Below are 20,057 nucleotides of genomic sequence, written 5' to 3'. Positions count from 1 at the left end.
AGATATAGTAGGTCAAAGTCGAGAGGCAACAATAGGTCATATATGGGAGACGCAAACTAAAACTGCAAAAAAAAAACTGTTTCACTAAAAATCTATCTTCTCCTACATTTTTTGAGATAAATACTTCAAACTTTAAAGAAATGTTCCTAGCAATATTAAAAAATTATCTTGAAAAAAATTGAAAAAAAATATTTACATAAAAATAAGAAAATTTTTTTTTTGTTTTTTGTCATAACATTTTTATTATTTAATATTTTAAAACTTTGTTCAGACAGAACATTCTAAATATTGTAAAAAAAATTTCCTGAAAGTTTGAGGTAGTTATCTTGAAAAACATAAGAGGAGATAGATTTTTAGTGATTTTTAATTATTTGTTGTTTTAGTTTGCGCCTCCTATAAGTAACTTATTGTAGTCTTAAACTTTGACCAATTATATGTCAAATATTGTTTTGAGTTTAATAAATTTGTAAAAAGCAACTTGTAGCTTAATTAAAACTGAATAAAAAACAACTGAATTGTTAAAAAGGTGATTGACCCTCTATCCCCTTAATTATTTCTTTGGTTCAGTGTTTTATGTTATTACTATTTTCTTGAAAACTCAGGCTGGATTTATTGCCTCAAAGTGAGCAACCCTGTTATACATTTTTAAGCACATTTATTTAAACAGACTAAAAGTATGATTTAATTTAAACTACAATTATTTTATTCAAATTGTTCAAAAGTGAAGTTTATGTTGTTTTAAACATCAACCTTAATAAAAAAGTTTCTCTTAATTTAATAATGAAAGGGCTTTAATAAATTATACAATTCTAGTTTTCTTTAGTCAGAGGTTTGAAAAATGTAGTTAGCCTCCATTAATGTTATTTTCAGCTAAGTAATAAATAAGTTTGTTTTAAAAAACCATAAGAATAAGTTAATAAATGAGGTTTAACAACAAAGTTTATCTATTCCCTTTTTAAATAACAGGTTTGTCACACACCCAGGACACTTAGGTTTACTCAGGATACCAAATTCCTAGATGATTTAGTAGTGATTCAAAAGGATGTTTTTTAAACTGTAAATAGTTATGGGATTACTAAAAGCCCAGTTTTTTACTCAAAGCAAAGTTGCCACACATTTGGATACTCAGAATGTTTTGGAGTTTTTGAATATTTCACTCAGGTTATTCTATATAATATTTTTAAACTCAGGCTGACGTTTTATATTCCTGTATTTTTATATAAAAAATAAAATACAAAAACAGTTCTTTTGATTTTTTGTTATGAAATTCTTATTTTATAATTATAAACATTTTGTTCCAATAGAAATTTCTAATTATTGCAAGGATCATTTCCTGAAAATTTGAGGTAGTTATCTCAAAAAACGTAGAAAAAGATAGATTTTTAGTGATTTCTAGTTATTTGCCGTTTAGTTAGCACATCCCATAAGGATCCTATTGCTGTCTCCAACTTTGACTGGCTATATCTCAAAAACTTATTTTGAATTTTTACAATCTGTAAAAAGCACCTTGTAGCTTGGTATAAACTATATAAAATAAGATCAAACTTTCAAAAAGTCTTTAACCCCCCTATGCCCTTTACTTAATTTAAAAAAATCAATAACTAACCCAGAAGTATTTTCTACTATCAAAATATTTTAAGATGGATAATAAATTAGAGTAAGAGAGTTCAATAGATTTTTTATGGAATGTGCAAACTCTGAAAAAAAAAATTTTACTAAAAACATATTTCATTCTAAAATTTTTAAGTTTATGTGATTAAACTTAATATCTAACTCTTTAAATAAAATATAAACAAATTGAAAGATATAACTAGAGTTTAGAACAAATAAATGAGACACAGTAATCTATCCACTAATAGGAGATTGATAATTAATAATTTATTATTTTTGAGAATAAACAATTACTCAGTTTCACCGCAGAACGGATAGAACACCTCACCAAAGCTATTAAATTTGCAGAAAAATACACAACCTTCAACAAACAAGAAATAGACACCCTTATGCACACTTGCCAAACCATTATATTTTATGACAACAGATCTGGACCAAAAAAACAAATAACAATAACTTTGATATAGCTATGGGTTCATTCCAGGGCGCCGAGGTCTGCGACTTAATAGGCTTATACATCCTAAGCAAAATATCCCCAATCACAGGCCCATCAAATATAGGCTTATATAGAGATGATGGTCTTGCAATTATAAAACAATCCTCTGGAACCACACTTGAAAAAATTAAAAAGTCCCTTATAAAAAAAATGTCTTCAATAGGTTTTGAAATTACAATAGATATTGGCAACACCAGTACAGAATTTCTTGACGTCTCCCTGGACCTATCCCTAAACACCTACAGTCCCTACCGTAAACCTAATTCCAAAACTAACTACATCAACAACAATTCCAACCACCCTAAAAATATACGTAACAATATACAAAAAATGATTGAAAAAAGATTATGCAAACTATCTAAAAATGAAGAAGTTTTTAATAACATCAAAGGCTTATACCAAAACGCATTAAATAAAAGTAATTTTAAATATAATTTAACCTACAAACAATTTGATAGTACAAACATTAACAAAATTAGAAAAAGAAATTGCATTTATTACAATCCCCCCTTTTGTAAATCTGTACAGACTAAAATTGGGAAACTTTTCCTGGATTTAGTAGATAAACATTTTAAGAAAGACACCATCTATCACAAAATAATCAACAGAAATTCTATAAAAATATCATACTGCTGCGCACCTAATATTATGGCCCTCATAAATTCCCACAACAAAAAACTCACGAAAAAATCAGATAAAAACGAAAAACTTTGTAATTGTAGAATAAAAACAAACTGCCCCGTTGATAACAAGTGTTGCCTAAGTAATGTAATATATCAAGCTAAAGTCTCCACATCCGTAAATGACCACAAAATTTATATTGGTTCAACCAAAAGAACATTTAAGTCTAGATATAATGAACACAAAACCTCTTTCCCAAAACCTTTTAAAAGCAAACCCAAAAATTGTACCCAACTTGCAAATCACCTATGGGATCTATACAGTAACCATATAAAATACTCAATTGAATGGAAAATAGTAGAATCAGTAAAATCTAACACAAACCATACTAACATGTGCACTTTATGTAACCTAGAAAGACTCCATATAGCCCTAGCAGACAAAAGAAAAACCTTAAACAAGAGAAATGAACTGATAACCCAATGCCCACATTACTTAAATGAATATTTATAATTTATATCTCACACAGGTATCAATTTTATTAAAATATTTTATTATTTGTGCATATATTATAATATTATTCCCATTCTCAGTCTTAAACTGTAAAAACTATTTATTTTATTTATTTTTTTTTTCAAGTCTGTTGATTAGTTGAATATATTTTATTAAGATATAAGATAAATTGTGCATATATTATAATATACCCATTTCCAGTTGTAAATCATAATTATTGGAGAATTAGTATACATATATTTTTTTTTCTTGAGTTGAATTATTAGTAGTTTATACTCTCTTTGATTATCTCTCAACTAAATATATTCAATTTTTTACCTTATTTTTTAAATTTAACATCTGAAATCTAACCCTCATTCTATTTTTCGCTTATCTAAAATTTTTCACAAAAAGCCATTTTATACTTTGTCATCATAATACAACTCTGTTAACAATAACAACAACAATGCTTTCATAAAATTTTTTAATGCTTACTCCCTGGTTTTATTTTGAACATTATTACATTATTAATTTATTATTAGAACTGTGTGCTTAATAATATGTATTTACTACTCCATAACTTCTAACTCTGTAAAAGTTTTAATCTCTTTAAATCCATCAGATATCAATACCCCACAGTATACTATGGTTTAATTGTATTGTTTGTAGACTATAATTTGATAGTTTTAAAATTAAAGGTTGTTCTACATTAATATAATTCTTAATTTATTTTTTATTTTTTTATATCAGCTTAACTCAAACCAATTTTTAAATATTTGTCATTTTTAATATTATTATTTTACTACAGATTTACAATTTGAAAATCCGCTCTGCGGTGAAACTGAGTAATTGTTTATTCTCAAAAATAATAAATTATTAAATTGAAAGATACAAGTTTTTAATTTCAAACTGAAAAAGAAAACAAATTTGTTTTTATTTTCAATTTCCTTTAAATTTTTTTAATATTTTTGAAAATTATAAGTACATTGCTATAGAAATGTAGAAAGAAATTCACTTTTACCTAAGTTTAAAAATTGGCCACCAAAAATAACTTTTCCATACTATGTATAGGAAACTTAATACTGGGGGTAGACAAAAAATTACTAGAGATCATCTTTTTTACAGTTTAGTCTTAACTTTTTAACTAAGCTACAAGTTGCTTTTTACAAATTTAAAAAACTCAAAATGGTTCTTGAGATATAGCTGGTTGAAATCAGAGACTACAATAGGTTTTTAATGAGAGGTGCAAACTAAAAATAGCACTTAATTTCACTAATTTTTTTTTTGTCATAAAATTTCTTTTTAAAAATTAAAGTTAAGGCCATAGGGGGGGGGTCCAACATTTTTTTTTACTAAAATTAACTTTGGCTTTTATATGAAAGCTTAAAGTACAAACTATAAGCCAGTTTTTATAGAATTCAAAAATATCATTTAACTTTTGAGATATTTAACTTTTTGTAAAAGATTTCCAATATAAACGTATGTACCGCAAATTTTTTGGGGTCAATTTTCTCGGAAATTTTAAAATTCACTAAAAACCTATCTCCTCCTTCATTTTTTGACCTAGAGACTTCAAATTTTCAGGAAATGTTCCTTTTAATACTTTAAAGAGATCTATTGTTGGAATTTTTGAAATTTTAAAAAATAAAAATTTTATCCACAAAAAACTAAAAAAAAGGGTAGTTTTTTGACAATAATTTTTTTTTTACTCAAAATTAAAAAAAATCCTACAATAGATCTCTTTAAAGTTTAATGATACACATTCTGTAAAAATTTGAGAAAGATTACTCAAAAAATGAAGGAGGAGATAGATTTTTAGTGAAATAGTCTTTTTTCGCATTTTTAGTTTTTCGCCTTCCATAAGGAACCTATTGAATGCCCTTTCTTTGATCGCTTATATCTCAAAAATTACTTCGAGTTTTTTTCAAGCACTTAAAAGTGTCTGATAGCTCAGATTAAATTCTACAAAATAAGATCAAGTTGTAAAAAACAAAGTGGACCCCCCCTATGGCCTTAATCTATTCTAACAGAATTTATTAAATATTGAAAGAAATATTTCTTAAAAGTTTGCGGTAATTATCTCAAAAAACGTAGGAGGACATAAATTTTTAGTCATTTTTTGCCTTTTTATTTTGCACCTCCTATAAGGACCTATTTTGCGCCTATTTTAGTCTCCAACTTTGGCCGGCCATATCTCAAAAGTTATTTTAATATTTTATAACCTGTAAAAACAACTTTAAGCTTAGTTGAACCACAACAAAATAAGATCAAATTGTGAAAAAGTATTTCACCCCCTATGCCCTTAACTAGAAGCTCATCTCATACCACAGTTTTTAAGCAATAGCTTCCCCAATAAATTCTTTATATAATAATAAACATTAATTTAAGTAGTATTATTTTTTTTATTTTGTTTTTTATCTCATTTTTTTAAACTATGCAAATAGCATTGCTGAGAATTTGAGGGCCTAAGCTTAAAAAAGCTGTAATTGTTTATTGAACACTTTTATTAAATTGGAAAAAAAAAACCCATCCATTTGTAGAAAACCTTTTACAACATTGACTATACTAAAGTTTTGAAATTTTATTAATAGAAAGTTATAAATCAAATTTTTATGTACTGTAGAACAAATTATACTTTGGCCTTAACATTATGGTGATTGCATTATTGTTTTTAATTCTCTAAATAAAACCAAGGTATTCAAAAGTTTATTATATAATTTCATGATTTTTTAATACAAAGATTTAGTTGAAGTAGAAAGTAAAAATAAGAACAAACATTTTCACATTAAAATCTATATTTAAAAAACATAAAAATTATATAAATGTAAATTAGTACATAATTCAATACAACTTTCATAATAGCTTAAATTTTTGTAGTCTCACAAAATTCTATAACAAAACGTGACTGGCTTAAAATAGCAGATTTAAGTAAAACTGAAAAAGATTTTCTTTTGATATCTATGATAAGGTAATCTATGTATAATATTTTACAACAAATAAAACTGTTCAGGTTAAACAGAGTTTGTTTAAAACTTATTTAACAAAAAGTTCTTGTCAAGAAATGTCCACTGGTTTTAATACCAAAAGCAAAGATGGGAAGTTCAGCAATAAACTAGCCTCAGCAAACAAAAGACAAACCTCAGATAACAAATCTTTCAGTTGGTTTTGTTACTTGTGCAAAGTTTTTATTATTTCAATGATAACAGTAACTACAAAAAAATTCTTTATTTGGTACTAGTTTCACTGTTATAGTAATGATAATTTTGTTAATTCAATTAAAAAATATGATTTTAATAATAACAGCAACAAAAATTAAAAGATAAGGGTAATAGTTAAAAAAAATTGAAGCTTTAAAGGTTTTATTAAATTTCAACGTTTTTTATAAAATTATAAATTTATGTTTAAGTATGTGTGTTGATTAGAAATTTATTTATCAGGACCTAACAATTTATTTTAAAAGTATAACTAGTTTGCCATTTTTAAATTGTTTGATTTGAAAACATGTTTTTTTATGTTAATTTTAAATTGTTTGTTTTGAAAACATATTTTTAGATAAAACTTTTGAACTATTAAAAATCTTTGAATTACTTACTTTTTTAAGGAAATAGCAACTTAACACAAGTTGTTTGAATGTAGCTATAAATACTAATTTAATTATAACCAAAAGTATTATTATTAGAGTTATTTTAATCCATTGAAAATATTGTAATAAATACTAACATGTTATATCCTAAGTTACCTGTGAACATTTTTAAAACCAAATAAATGAAATTTACCTAGGAAGTTTATTCAGTAAACCCCGTAGTCAAATTATAAACAAAACAAAATAATTTCACGCACCAAATTAATGTACTATAAATATATTTATAAATACTGTAATTTTCAGGAAGTTCATTCAGTAGACCGGGTAGCCAACTTTTAAACAAAACAAGGAGAGTTCCATTACCAGCAAGTTTACCCAGCCTGAAGTCTGAGAATAAGGGTAACAGCCCTGTTACACTTGGTTTGTGTTTTGTAATTATTGTTAAGGTAATAGCCATAGTACTCTTTATTTTTATTTTAACTATCTAAATTAATTTGGTTTGTTTAATTTTCTTTTTGATATGCTGCAATATATAATTAATTTTATGAAACTGAGAAGTTGAACAATGTAGCAAAATAAGTAGAAAAAAATTATACAAGCATAAATTAATGGTCTTTTTTTCAATATTTCTTAGTTTCCAAATTTTTATTTCAGTTCCCAGAGATGGCTCAGGCTGGGGTTCGAAACCAACATCAGACGGATTAAATTCAAATAAAAGTTCTCCAAAGCCTGCAACTGCATATAAAGTTTGTTGAATTAATTTATATTTTTGATTAAATTCGAATAAAAGTTCTCAAATCTTCAACTGCTTATAAATTTTGTAGAATTAATTTATAATTTTGATTAAATTTAAATAAAAGTTTTATAAAACCTTCAACTACTTATAAAGGTTGTTGATTAATTTATAATTTGATTAAGGCCATAGAGGGGGGGTAGGCCATGTTTTTTACAAGTAGATCTTATTTTATAGAGTTTTTACTAAGCTTCAAGTTGCTTTTTACCGTTTTTAAAAATTCGAATTAGTTCTTGAGATATAACCGGCCAAAGTCGGGCCGCATAACAGGTTCCTTATGGGGAAGGAAAAGCTAAAACGGCGAAAAAAGACTAATGCATTCAAAATCTATCTCCTCCTTCATTTTTTAAGCAATCTTCTTCAAACTTTCACAGTCTATTCTTTATACAATAACAAAAAAACGTTATTTGTGACTTTAAAAAATTTCAAGTAAAAATACCTTATATTTGAAAAAATAATTTTTTTTTGATAAAAAATCACTTTTTTTTTTGTCATAAAATCTTTATTTTTTAAAATTATTAAAATTCACAAATAACGTTTTTTTCTCATAATGTAAGAAACATTTCCTGAAAATTTGAAGAAGATTGCTTGAAAAATGAAGGAGAAGATAGATTTTAAAGCCCGTTTTTAAAAACTCGAGAAAAACGGCTTTAAAGTTACCCTTTATATACCCTTTATAAAGACAACCCATTTATATAACTGGTCATAAAACAAAAGTTACTAAATAATTTTAAAATCTAAAAAAAGCATCTGAAAGATTATGAAATTTACTATAATATAAGTCTATATGTTATTTTTGGTCAAAAAATGGCTTCTACCCCCCCTATGGCCTTAAATTCAAATAAAAGTTTTATAAAACCTTTAACTGCTTATAAAGTTTGTATAAATTGCTTTCTTAAAAAACAACACTTAAAGATATAATGATAAATAAAAACAAGTTTTAGTCTTTGATGAAATTAAAGTCAATATTTCTTTTTTCTCTTATTATTTTACTGTTAGTAATAGTATTAACAAACTCATAATTTTATGAAGGGTGTAGCTTCATCAGGTGATTCAAAGGGAACAGTTTTGAAATGGGGTTCTCCTCAAAATAACAATAAAAATACATCATGGGGTTCTCCACAGAATAACAATAAAAACACATCTTGGGCAACCAAAACTGAACAGAGGCACTCACCTTTGCACAATTCTCGTTAGTTGAAAATTGTTGGTAAATAAATTCTTGCAAACTTTTTGCAAAGTGTTACATTGCATAAATAAAAATAAAACAAAACAGCTTAATTTATTTTAACTTTTATTTGCTACATAAAAAAATAAGTTTTTACATTAAAATGAGTGTTGCAAATTAGTTTATATTGGTTGATTTTTAATTTTATAATTAATAATAACAAATGATATAACAGGCAGCCCAATAGGTGTAGTGGCGTCAACTGAGGAATTTCCTAGTTTAGATGGACCTACCACAAAAGTTTGTTTCACTTGATAATAATAAAATTTTCGGTATAAAATTAAAACAGTAGACATAAAATTTATATTTAAAGAACATTTATAATATTTTTTTTGTATACAATAGCTATATACAATAGCTACTCAAAACATTTCTATTAAGTTAAAAGTCAATCAGCATCAAGTGATAATGAGTTACTTACATTAAAATAATTTAAGGTGTTTTAAATTTATGAAATAAGTGCTTACAAACATATTTGAACTAATTGATAATGTTAGTTGAATTTTTTTGACGTGTACTTATTTGTAAAGTAGTAACAAATATATCTTTACTAAAGGCTCCACAACCGAACAAACCAGCTGATAACGGAAACAGAAGTCTTCGACCACAAAGTTTGTTTTGTCTTTTGTTAAGTACAAAAAACATAAAAATTAAAAAAAACACAACATACATGAAAGATTATTATTGTACAACTTGAGTGTACCTTTTGTTAGCTTTTTGTTATAACAAGACCATGTTCTTTTTGCTATGACCTTTTAAAGTTCTTAAATTTAAAAAACAAGATAAGTAAATATGTTCGTTTAATAACTTATGTTAAATGTACTTAATATAAAATGACAACTTTTTTACACTCACATGAATATTTTAGTAAAAAAAAAAGTATTGTAGTTTAATAATTAAAGCATTCTATTGGCTGTATTTAGTTTAAAAATAACTAAATTTAGTTAATATTAAAGTTGAATTCAAATTTGCTCAACAATTTTTTTTACAAGCAATTTCTATTCCAAACAATGTAAAAGTTCAATTCATGCTCTGTTAATTATAAATAGAATTCTTGTCCTGCTTTGAAATTTTCTTTTGCCAAACATCGAGTAACCTTTCACCTCAAAATTCAATAAATTCAATTTCTTACATTGTATTGCAATTGTGATACAGTATTTTTTTGTTTAAACTAATTTATATTTTGTTTTACAGAAAATTGGAAAGATGGTGGAAACGCAAGAAAATTTCAAAATGAAAGAAATTATCCTTACAATAACAATTACCAGCATCAAGAATATAACGCCTACCATGATAACGTTTGTTTAGTAAAAATAAATTTTAAGCGTTAACAAGATTTTACTCTGAAAGTTACAATGTAAATTATTTATTAACACATATTTATACAAGTTATGAGCTTATTGTTTTACTAGTTTTAACGAAAAATAAGTTTTAAAAACTTATAAGCTGTAAAAATAAAGCTTTAAATTGATTTACAATTAATATATATTCTGACCTAAATAGATATCCTTGCTAAATTTTTTTGTAGCCAACTTGTATAATATATACTTATGCTAAGAATAGTAAGAATAGTTTAATCATCTTCGCTTAAACTAGATTAACAGAATAAATTAAAAAAAAAGTTGACCATCAAGTTTTTTAAACAAGACTGTATTAGTCACAAAAAGCAATTAGACTATTACGTCATAATCTGTTTCTTAGAATAAAAATGTCATTAAGATTAATCAATTGCCTAGAAAAAACAACAACTAAAACGAAATTAAGTCTCATAGTTTAATAACTGATTTAAAACAAATTATATTAATGTCTAAGAAAAGTTTGACAAAATGATTTTATTTACGCCTAAACTTACTAAATAAGTTGTAAAATCAGTTGAACAACAACAGTTTTGTTTGTATATTTTTTCAAATCCAAATAAAAATAAAACTATTCTTATTGTTTTGTTGTAATAAGCGTTAATATTAACAGATACACAATGATAACAATAACGGCTACAATGATAATATGAGGAGACAACAAAATAGACCTATTAATGAACCACCTTACAGGTTGATATTTACTAGTATGTTTGAAATAAATTTGATTTTTTACTTTTAAAATCAGTTTTTTAAGATCATGTTTTATTTTGTGATTGATAAATATTTATAAATGATCAATGCTCGATATTTTTATAAATATAATTACAAATGATTATTTGTGACAGCTGAATAAGTTTAATATCGGTTATATTAGTTCTAAAAAGTAAGGGCTTAATGTTAAAAGTAAAAAAAATAAGTTAAAAGTAATGAATTATATACAGTAAAAATTATTAGTTTTTATATATACAAAAATCAGGTTTCATATTGTAAGTACTTTATATAATAATTAGGTATGCATGCCGGGATATCAGGTATTTTCCACCACAACAGCAACAACAAAATCAACAGCAACAAATACAAAAAGTTGAAATAAACGAAAATAGTTGGGCAGCTCTTACTCCTGAGCACATTGATTATAACGAAAATATAAACTTCTCTTCAGATGATAACAGTGATAAGTTAGTTTAAGTATTTAAAAAGATATTTCAAATTTAGTTTATTGATTATAATGAAAATGTTAACTTCTCATCTGATAGTGATACATTAGTATAATTATTTAAAAAATTTTTATTTTATGATCATAATGAAAATGTTTACTTCTTTTCTGATGATAGTAATGATAATTTAGTTGGAATAAAAAGTTTTTTGATTAAAATGTTTAAACTTTATGTTGTTGTGAATTATTTAAGTTTAGTAGTAAACAATCTTATATTTGTTCATATTTAGTATATCATGATATTAAGATAAATTAGTTTTTGCTTTGCAGCGACGAGCCAGCTAAAGTTGAACCCAACAAACAGCCAATCAAACAAGCTTGGAAGACTATTGAGGTAAGAATCATTAATATTTAAAAACATATTAACTAGTTTTTATAATATGTTCTATTTAATTAATAAATAAATAATTTATTAATTTAATTTCATTACAGAAAACTGAAGCTGCTCCAATCATCGAATCTCCTGTTTCTGAAGTTAAAAAAGAAATCAAGTGAGTTTTACATATTATGTTGATTCAATTAAATACTTTAAAACACTGCTTTTTTTCATATACATCAAGTAAAACTCATTTATAATTTGAAGCAACTAAAAAATTATGAAGTTTACAAATAAAATTTTATAAGCTGATAATACATGTAAGCTGAATTGAAATTTTTTATTAGGACAGATTTATCTTTAAAAAAAGGAATAAAGATAATAGTTAGCACAAAATGTTTTTAATTTCATATATACTTTTTTAAAGCTTCTAATTAATTACAGGGAAGTCGAACCCACTCCGGTATCAGCTGAAGAATCAAATCCTGTTGAAACTAAAAAACCTGAAAGTAATAAAGAAGTTGAGAAACCAGCAACACTACAAATTGGTCAACAGAAATTAACTCAACTAGAAACACAACCTGATGATGGTGATATGCCGAGGTTTATTTTTTTTTAATTGATTTTATACTTAAAAATTTTAAAAATGTTGTTTTGTTTTTGTACAATATCTTATTTTATCCCAAATCTCAATTTATCATCAACCATAAGAATTGATCCTAAATTAACAATAGCTCTTATATAACTTTCCTGCTAATTACTTTAATTTAAGGTTTATTAAAATCAAAGTTTGCTGTTTAAACAATAATTATCAATATCAACAGTGCACGCCCAAAGCCAAACAAATCAGCTGAAAAACCACCTGCCAAATCAGCACCGTGGCACGAAAGCACAGTTGATTATCCTCAAAATAACAGAAGTTTCCCTTCAAACAACATCAGGCACAACTCTCCTTCGCTTGACAGACAAAACAGTCCAAGTCCTTATTACGTTAGTCAATAATGAACTTGAATAGAAATTTTAAAGTTACGTTTTTGCTATTTTACAATAAAGATAAAGTTTAAATTTTTTTATTTTAAACTGTGGTCTGCACATTCTTTTGATAAAATTAAAATTAATATAAACTATTTTTTTCAACATGTTATAAACATGGTAAAAATGATAATAATTTCAAATTATCAGGATAACGCTGGACCTAGAGGCAATTTCTCGCACCCTTTCAACAGAAACCGCAGGGAAGAGCCGAGAAACACGAATTGGAGAGAAGACAGCAGAAATTTCAATCAGCCTCAAGGTGGGAGAAATTTCAACCAAGTTGGCAGAAACTACAACCAAGACAACAGAAACTACAACCAACCTGATGGTAGAAGTTACAACCAACCTCAAAGTTTCAATGAGGATGTCAGGTACACACACAGACCTCGCTACATGAGCAACGATTCTCTGCCTAACAAAGAGGAATTTAACAGAGAAAGGCAGCCGAGCGAAGGAAGCTACAAGCAGCTTTTTAATCCGGAAGACGGAAAGTTTGTCAAAGTTGATCCGGCCCAGGAGAAAGCTTCACTCAATAAAAGAGTTGAGAAAGAAGACCATCGTAAAAGAATGAACTCAAATGATACATTCCGTAATAACTACAGAAGCTTTGAGGAAAGTGACAAAGAGTCTTCACAAAATAACAGCAAATTCAGTCAGAACAACAGAAATAACAGACAGAGAAACCAACAGCAACCTATGACAAAACACGGGTCGAATCGAATACAAACTTGGAGAAGTAACAGTGAGTATTTGTACAGTGTTTTAATTAATTAATTCATTATAATTTAGATAACTGTTTCAATAAATATTTATTAGTTTTGATAAGCATATAATTACAAAAGTGTGTTATAAATTTTATTCTGTAAGTTTCTACTCAATTTTAAAGTCTATACAAAGATTTCCGATCTGTTCTTTCTAGTACAAATATTAAATGGCTAAATTTCTTATATTTTATACATTTTTCTTTTCAGGTAATGACCAGCAAAACAGCAGGCCTCACAGTAGAAACGACAGGAATAATTCACCACAGAATATTAGAAACAAGTTTGATAACAACACACAACGCAGGAATCAAAACAGTTTGTTATTTATTACAATAAAAACTTGATTATACTGTTTAATAACGATAGTTGATGGCGCACATATAGTTTAAATATATTTTTAAGTTAGCTCTTAAATAAAAGGTTTCAAAGTATGAATATAATCTAGTATTATTAATGTAGATGCCTTATATTTTAATGACTAGACTGATTAAATTTGGATGTTCGCTCAACACAACTATTTTAAATAAAATTTTAATTAAAGCAAATTTTGTGTTTTATATTATGTTCTTAGTTGTCATAATTTATTAGATATTTTCATGAGATATGTTGTTGAATTAAAAAAGTTCAAAGTATGAGTATAATCTCTTATTATTAATTTAGAAGCTTTACAGTTTCATGACTAGAGTGTTAAAGTTTAAGTGTTCGATTATTACAGCTTTTAAATGTTTTTATGTTTTTTAAAGGAAATGATGAACCCAGAATTAGAATGGATTCCAACAGAGAAAGGTCTGAAAACAGCAGAAATTTCAACGACAGAAATGATAACAAAAGAAATTTCAGTGAAAGAAGTGATAATAGAAACATCAACAACAAAAATGAAAACAAAAACTTCAACGATAGAAACGAAAGAAATTTCAATGACAGAAATCAAAATAGGAATTTCAATCGTCAAAAGAGCCAACGCAGCAACAATTCAAGCGAAGAAGTTGACAGTAGAACGAATAATAATCGCAGAAATCAGCGTAGGAATAATGATAACAAGTTCAATGATAAACGTGGTGATAGAAATTCTAACCAAAAGAATCAACCTAAAAACAAATCTAAGCCTAAAGGTAAATATTGTTAGTTTTAGTAAACGTAAATTAAAATTGGTGATCTGTATAATAAAAAAACAATTAAGTTATCAGAAATTGACAACTTTTATTATTTTTAAACTTAATTTATTCTTAGATCAAGTTAATTTAACCTTATACATTTTATTTCATTTATTTTAGCTTTAAGTTGTTTTGATTAAGATCTTGATGCTTTTATACAACCTTAAATAAAATTTGAATTATGTAATTGAGTTTATTTTACAACAGCGGCCAACAAACCCCAATCAGCACCCAAACTAGTTGAGAAACCAGCGAGTCCTCCAAAGACCAATATTTGGGAGGAGAGAATCAAAAAGCAGCAGGCGGAGAAACTGATTGAAGAGGAAAAACAAAAACAAATTCTCCTGGAAGCTGAAAAAGCGAAGAAGGAGAAAGAAAGGCTATTGGAAGTTGAAAGGCAAAAGAAGGTAAATACATTACAACATAAAAACTTTAACATATATTGTTAAGTCATATAAAGTCTATTCATTTTAACAAGCAGAAGTACACAACAAATAAAATTGTGAACTACTAAATACTTTCTTAACTGAAGTTATGATTAATTCTAATTTATTCAAATGTTTAAACAGGAAAATATCTTATTGCAATATGAATATTTGTAAACAACTATATTTTTTGCAGGCCGCCATTGAAAATGCACCTTTGACTTACATACCAAAAGAAGAGGATAAAAAACGAACGTTGAAAGAAACCGCCCCACCTAAAAAGCAAGGTGTCACTCCTACAAACAGTAATGCTTCTGCTAGTAATGCAGGTAAAAATGCCATTACTTCAAACATTAGTACGTATACTAGTAATTCTGGTAAAAGTAATTGTAAAATGTTTATTGAGTTATTGAATATATTATTTGATTATAATGTTTATAATTAAATGTTAATAATTAAATATATTAATGATCATTAAATTTTTTTTGCTTTGATTGTCAACAGTTTTATCTTACAATATTAAATGTTAGTGAGTTAATTGTACTATAATGTTTCAACCAAACGGCATTATTAACAAGGTTCATCTAAATCCTGAATTAATTTCTTAACAATTTTTTTCAACAAATACTTGTTCCACAGACAAAGCAGCTGAAGAAAGTAGAAAAGACAACAACAAACGCGAAAGCCAGCCGCTTTTCGACGCTTCAAAATCTCATCAGGAAAAACAAAACAGACACGAAACTATTGAGCATACAAGTGTACAAAACAAACCTTCCAGAGACGCACAAAACTCGAGGAATAATGATAGAAATGACAGAAGGCAGAACAATAGGGGTCGAGGCCGCGGTAGGGGACGGGGTAACAACAGAAGAAATAATTTCAACAACAGATCCGAGAACAGCTCTTTTGACAAATCCGAGAATTCCAGGGATTTGAGAGATGTCTTGTCAGAGAAGAGATCCAAAAATTACGATGATAACAAGTCAGAAGATAATCAATCTGAAAACAGATCTAACTTATCCAGGCAAAGTAACTTCAGCAATAGAGGTAATAGGTCTCAGAATAGTTCCAGACAAAACAGTTTTAGGGGTAAAAGAGACACTTTCTTCAGACCTGAAGAAAGGCAGCAAAATTTCAGGGAAGATAAGTCAGAAGATACCCCGAGGAACGACGGAAACTTCAAAAGATCGGAACAGCCGGACCAGAGGTTCTACTCGAGTTCTTTCAGAGGCAGGGGCAGGAAAAATTTCAATAAAGATGCGAGAAAAGATAACAACAATGAAGAAAACTTCGACTTGAGGCAGAAACTGAACAAGCAGTCGAGCGTTGAATCTTCTAAAACTTCCAGGTCTGTTTCGAGGCAAAACAGCAGAGACACTGCAGATGATGTGGACAAACTTGCTAAAGACATGGAAAACGTCAGTGTTAATAACAGAAGGAGAAACGATAGAAGGAATCAGAGAAACAACCAACGCAGAAATTACAATCCTCAATATGAAGATGGAAATTCTTCAAGACAAGTTCGTACAGTTTGTTTTTAAATACTTAATTTATATAATTATACTAACTTCTACTATTATCATTGTTATCAATATTATTATTATTATTATTATTATTATTATTTTTATTTTATTATTTTTATCATTATTGTTATTGATATTATGATCGACCCAAACTTAAGATTTTTATATAAGTTTGAATTATCAGTAAGTTATATTAAACACGGTTTATAAAACGTATTATATTGCTAAGTGCTTAAAAATTTGCTGTTAGTCATAATTAAATTAAAACTTAACTCCTACGATGGAAAAAATTACCACACTTATAGAGTAGTAAAGTTTTGTTTTACAACTTTCGCAAACAAAGTTCAAGTAGAAGTTTATTTGCGCTCGTGGGTAAAAGCTTGAAATAAAAAATGTTGAAGCTTCTCAATTACTTACAAGCCATTATTACCCGGTTAAAATATTGCAAAATCTTTTTAAGTTAAAGTTTTCTCAGCTTTTTACTGTTCTACAGATAACAGTTTAATTGCTAAAAGTATAAAATGTTGTTATTGTTTTTATATTTATAAAAATAACTATTTGTTTAAAAATTCAATATATTTCTAATAAATAATAAGCGGAAGCAGCTATCACGTTCTAATAATGTGATGTGGAAGTTTTTTTGTAATATTTATTTAAGTACAATACTTTTTTTTTTATTCTTGCTTTTTCAACTTTAATTATTATTATTGTTTATTCACAGAACAACCAAAGACCTCAGCGAGGCGGCAGAAGAGACAACAGGAGAAACAATCGAAAAGAAATCGATTCTTCCCAGGTTACAGGTGACAGCAAACCTCCAAACTTCAAAACTCCCCTACTTGAAACACCCTCAATTCCGAAAATCCCCCTACTCGAAACTCCTCAATTGAAAACCCCCTTGCTTGAAACACCATCCGAGTTTGTCGCCAGGGGAGTCGCCTCCAGGAGGGGTCGCGGCGGAAATTCCTCAAGGGGCGGTAGAGGACGGGGCAGGGGCGGTAACCATGACAGCAGAGTCCCTGGAAACAGAAGCGCTGAAAGTTTCAGCAGAAACGACGAAAGTTCTGAATTGAGGAGTGTCAAATCTGAAGAGAACAGAAGAAATGAAAATAAAAATGTCAGGAGTATGAACAATGAAGATAGGAGAATTAATCAAGACAGGAGAAATGATAATAGAAATAACAGAGGTGGTAGAAGTAACAGAGGAGGAAGGAATAATAACAGCAGAGGAGAGCAAAACAATGATGATAAAACCTTGGATGGCGACAACAGAAGTTTTAGGGGCAACAGGAGCCAGAGAGGTAACAACCCGACCAGAGGCGTTGCAAGAAGGAACAAGAGAAGGAACAGCAACAAGGACGAAGACGGCAGCGACCTCAGCAGAAGCAACAGCATTAAAACTGAAGACGGCAACATTAGAAGGGGCAACGGCCAGATAAGGGGTCAAAACAGGAATTTTGGTGGCAGGAACGCGGGAAACAGGAACAACAGAGATAACACGAACCAAGAAGCTGAAAACACGAGTAACAATGTGGACAGTACTGCTGATGTTACGACTTCTCAGAATGAGGGCAGCGGCTCGCAAGGTGACAACAGGAGGGGAAGGGGAGGAAAACCTCCCAGGTTTTCGGATACGAGGAGAAATAACAACAGGAAGAGAGGAGGTAGTTGTTGAAAAACTTGAAAGCCTTATTTGAATTGAGTTGTTTGTATTACTGTTGAAATGTGGTGTAATTGAACAAACTTGATTCTAAACTCACTTTAGTTCTAGTTGTTTGAAAGTTGAAATGTATCTAAGAATAAACTTTTTAATTCGAAAAACATTTAATTTCAGATGGACGTAGGAATTTTGGCGAAAGAAAAGAAAACAATGAAAACTCCAGTTCCCAGGTTAGATTTTTATCACCAACTTAAATTTACTTTGAAGAATGTATGAATCTAATATTCAATTATGTATTTTCAGACTTCTGATGCACCAAACAGAAATCAAGGTGGACAAAATAGCAGGCCTTCAAATCAAAACAATAGAAGAGGCAGAGGTATGTGCTGTATAAAGTAGATAATTAAAAAGTAGTTATGGTGATCAATATTGTGTGTAAAAATAAAGTTGATATTTAGAGTTATGAATTTAATTTATTATTTAGAGTTTAGTGATATAAAGTTTGAGCATCAACCATAAAGAAGTGATTTTTACAACTAATTATTTGTTTCAATAGGAAGGGGCGGAAACCACTCATACAGAGGAGGAAATAATTCTAACAGAGGAGGAAATAATTCTAACAGAGGAGCAAATAATTTTAATTCAAACCGGCCAGCTACGAACAATAACAATAAACAGGTTTGATTCTGATAAGTTTGATATACAAGTTAATTCATGTAGATCAAGGTATATATATCATACTTAAAAACTAATTCTAAGTACTAACTGATTTTAAAAAGTAATAGGTAGAATTCAACCATCACTTCTCATTCCGACTTAGTTTTATTAATTTTATTTACAGGTGTATATGGTCCACGATGTCGAATACAACGACCCTAAAGCTGTCGCCAGCGCTTTGCAAAAAGCCACCTACAACAGTACCAAGGTAATTGACTTATTATGAATTTAACATGGTCTTAATAATGCTTAATCCTAATGATAAAAAGAAAATATATATTACACTAAAATTTTAACCAAAGACAATTTTGATTAAAAAATAAATATATAAGTCTTTGTTTTTTATGGCAATTAATTAAATATTATCTCAACATCACAAATAATTGTTACTAACTAATATACTATTTAGGATTTGATTGAAATATTACACTTTGTTATTAACTAAAGAAAAATGCGATTGTTATCTGTATTATTTAAATGCAGCTAATTTATTTTTAACAGCACAAAGAATTGTACTCAAAATTGAATCTGAACAATTTTGCCAGCGTAGTGGATGTTGCTGATCTGCCCGGAGTCGATCAAAAGTAAGTTGATTATGACGTCATACTTGCACGTTTCTTGTGTTTAATTGTTGATGTGTATAGAGACATATTTTTGTTTTGTGCTTGTAATAAAATATTTTGCTTCAATTATTAATTGTCAGTATGATTTTTCTTTCAATGAAATATGTTATAATCTTAGTAAGCAATAAAAAAAAGTTCTTAGTTTTCAATTGTCTTTGTTCGATACAAGATTTCAAAAATTCTTATGACCTCATTTTAGCTTACCACTTCTAACCGATGGCGGTAATAAACACTTTTTATTTATTTTACATTTTTACTGAGGATGTCTTTATGTCTAACAGGTAGAATTTCTTTATCTTTGGAAATATGTTCTTGTTGGTCCTGCTGATGAATATATTGAATGTTGAGTTCAAAATGAAGTTTGTTAGTATCTGTGTTAAGGAAGAAAAATTTCAGAGGTCAAAAGTTGAATATCTTTCTCTCATTTCAACAAAAAAATAAA

General features: G+C 28.0%; 1 protein-coding gene across 2 annotated transcripts in view; it reads left to right on the top strand.

Moving 5' to 3' along the window:
- The first annotated feature begins 6,235 nt into the window (after window positions 1-6,235).
- The window catches only part of LOC145844520 (uncharacterized), a 39,449-nt gene continuing 25,627 nt past the window's right edge, over window positions 6,236-20,057 (top strand). For both annotated transcript variants that reach the window (XM_082951919.1, XM_082951918.1), the window contains exons 1-25: window positions 6,236-6,378; window positions 7,107-7,223; window positions 7,458-7,549; window positions 8,629-8,788; window positions 9,000-9,064; window positions 9,381-9,435; window positions 10,019-10,122; window positions 10,793-10,872; window positions 11,193-11,360; window positions 11,669-11,732; window positions 11,831-11,889; window positions 12,159-12,317; window positions 12,539-12,704; window positions 12,897-13,491; window positions 13,721-13,828; window positions 14,257-14,625; window positions 14,875-15,074; window positions 15,289-15,421; window positions 15,732-16,612; window positions 17,337-18,279; window positions 18,450-18,505; window positions 18,579-18,654; window positions 18,832-18,953; window positions 19,117-19,200; window positions 19,494-19,576. In XM_082951919.1, the coding sequence (XP_082808045.1) occupies window positions 6,282-6,378; window positions 7,107-7,223; window positions 7,458-7,549; window positions 8,629-8,788; window positions 9,000-9,064; window positions 9,381-9,435; window positions 10,019-10,122; window positions 10,793-10,872; window positions 11,193-11,360; window positions 11,669-11,732; window positions 11,831-11,889; window positions 12,159-12,317; window positions 12,539-12,704; window positions 12,897-13,491; window positions 13,721-13,828; window positions 14,257-14,625; window positions 14,875-15,074; window positions 15,289-15,421; window positions 15,732-16,612; window positions 17,337-18,279; window positions 18,450-18,505; window positions 18,579-18,654; window positions 18,832-18,953; window positions 19,117-19,200; window positions 19,494-19,576 (5,036 nt within the window). In that variant the 5' untranslated portion in view covers window positions 6,236-6,281. The remainder of the gene's footprint in view (window positions 6,379-7,106; window positions 7,224-7,457; window positions 7,550-8,628; window positions 8,789-8,999; window positions 9,065-9,380; window positions 9,436-10,018; window positions 10,123-10,792; window positions 10,873-11,192; window positions 11,361-11,668; window positions 11,733-11,830; window positions 11,890-12,158; window positions 12,318-12,538; window positions 12,705-12,896; window positions 13,492-13,720; window positions 13,829-14,256; window positions 14,626-14,874; window positions 15,075-15,288; window positions 15,422-15,731; window positions 16,613-17,336; window positions 18,280-18,449; window positions 18,506-18,578; window positions 18,655-18,831; window positions 18,954-19,116; window positions 19,201-19,493; window positions 19,577-20,057) is intronic.

This window comes from Thalia democratica, chromosome 9, assembly GCF_965202585.1.
Source record: "Thalia democratica chromosome 9, ktThaDemo2.hap1.1, whole genome shotgun sequence".
NCBI lineage: Eukaryota > Metazoa > Chordata > Thaliacea > Salpida > Salpidae > Thalia > Thalia democratica.
This window is presented reverse-complemented; position numbering and strand designations above follow the sequence as displayed.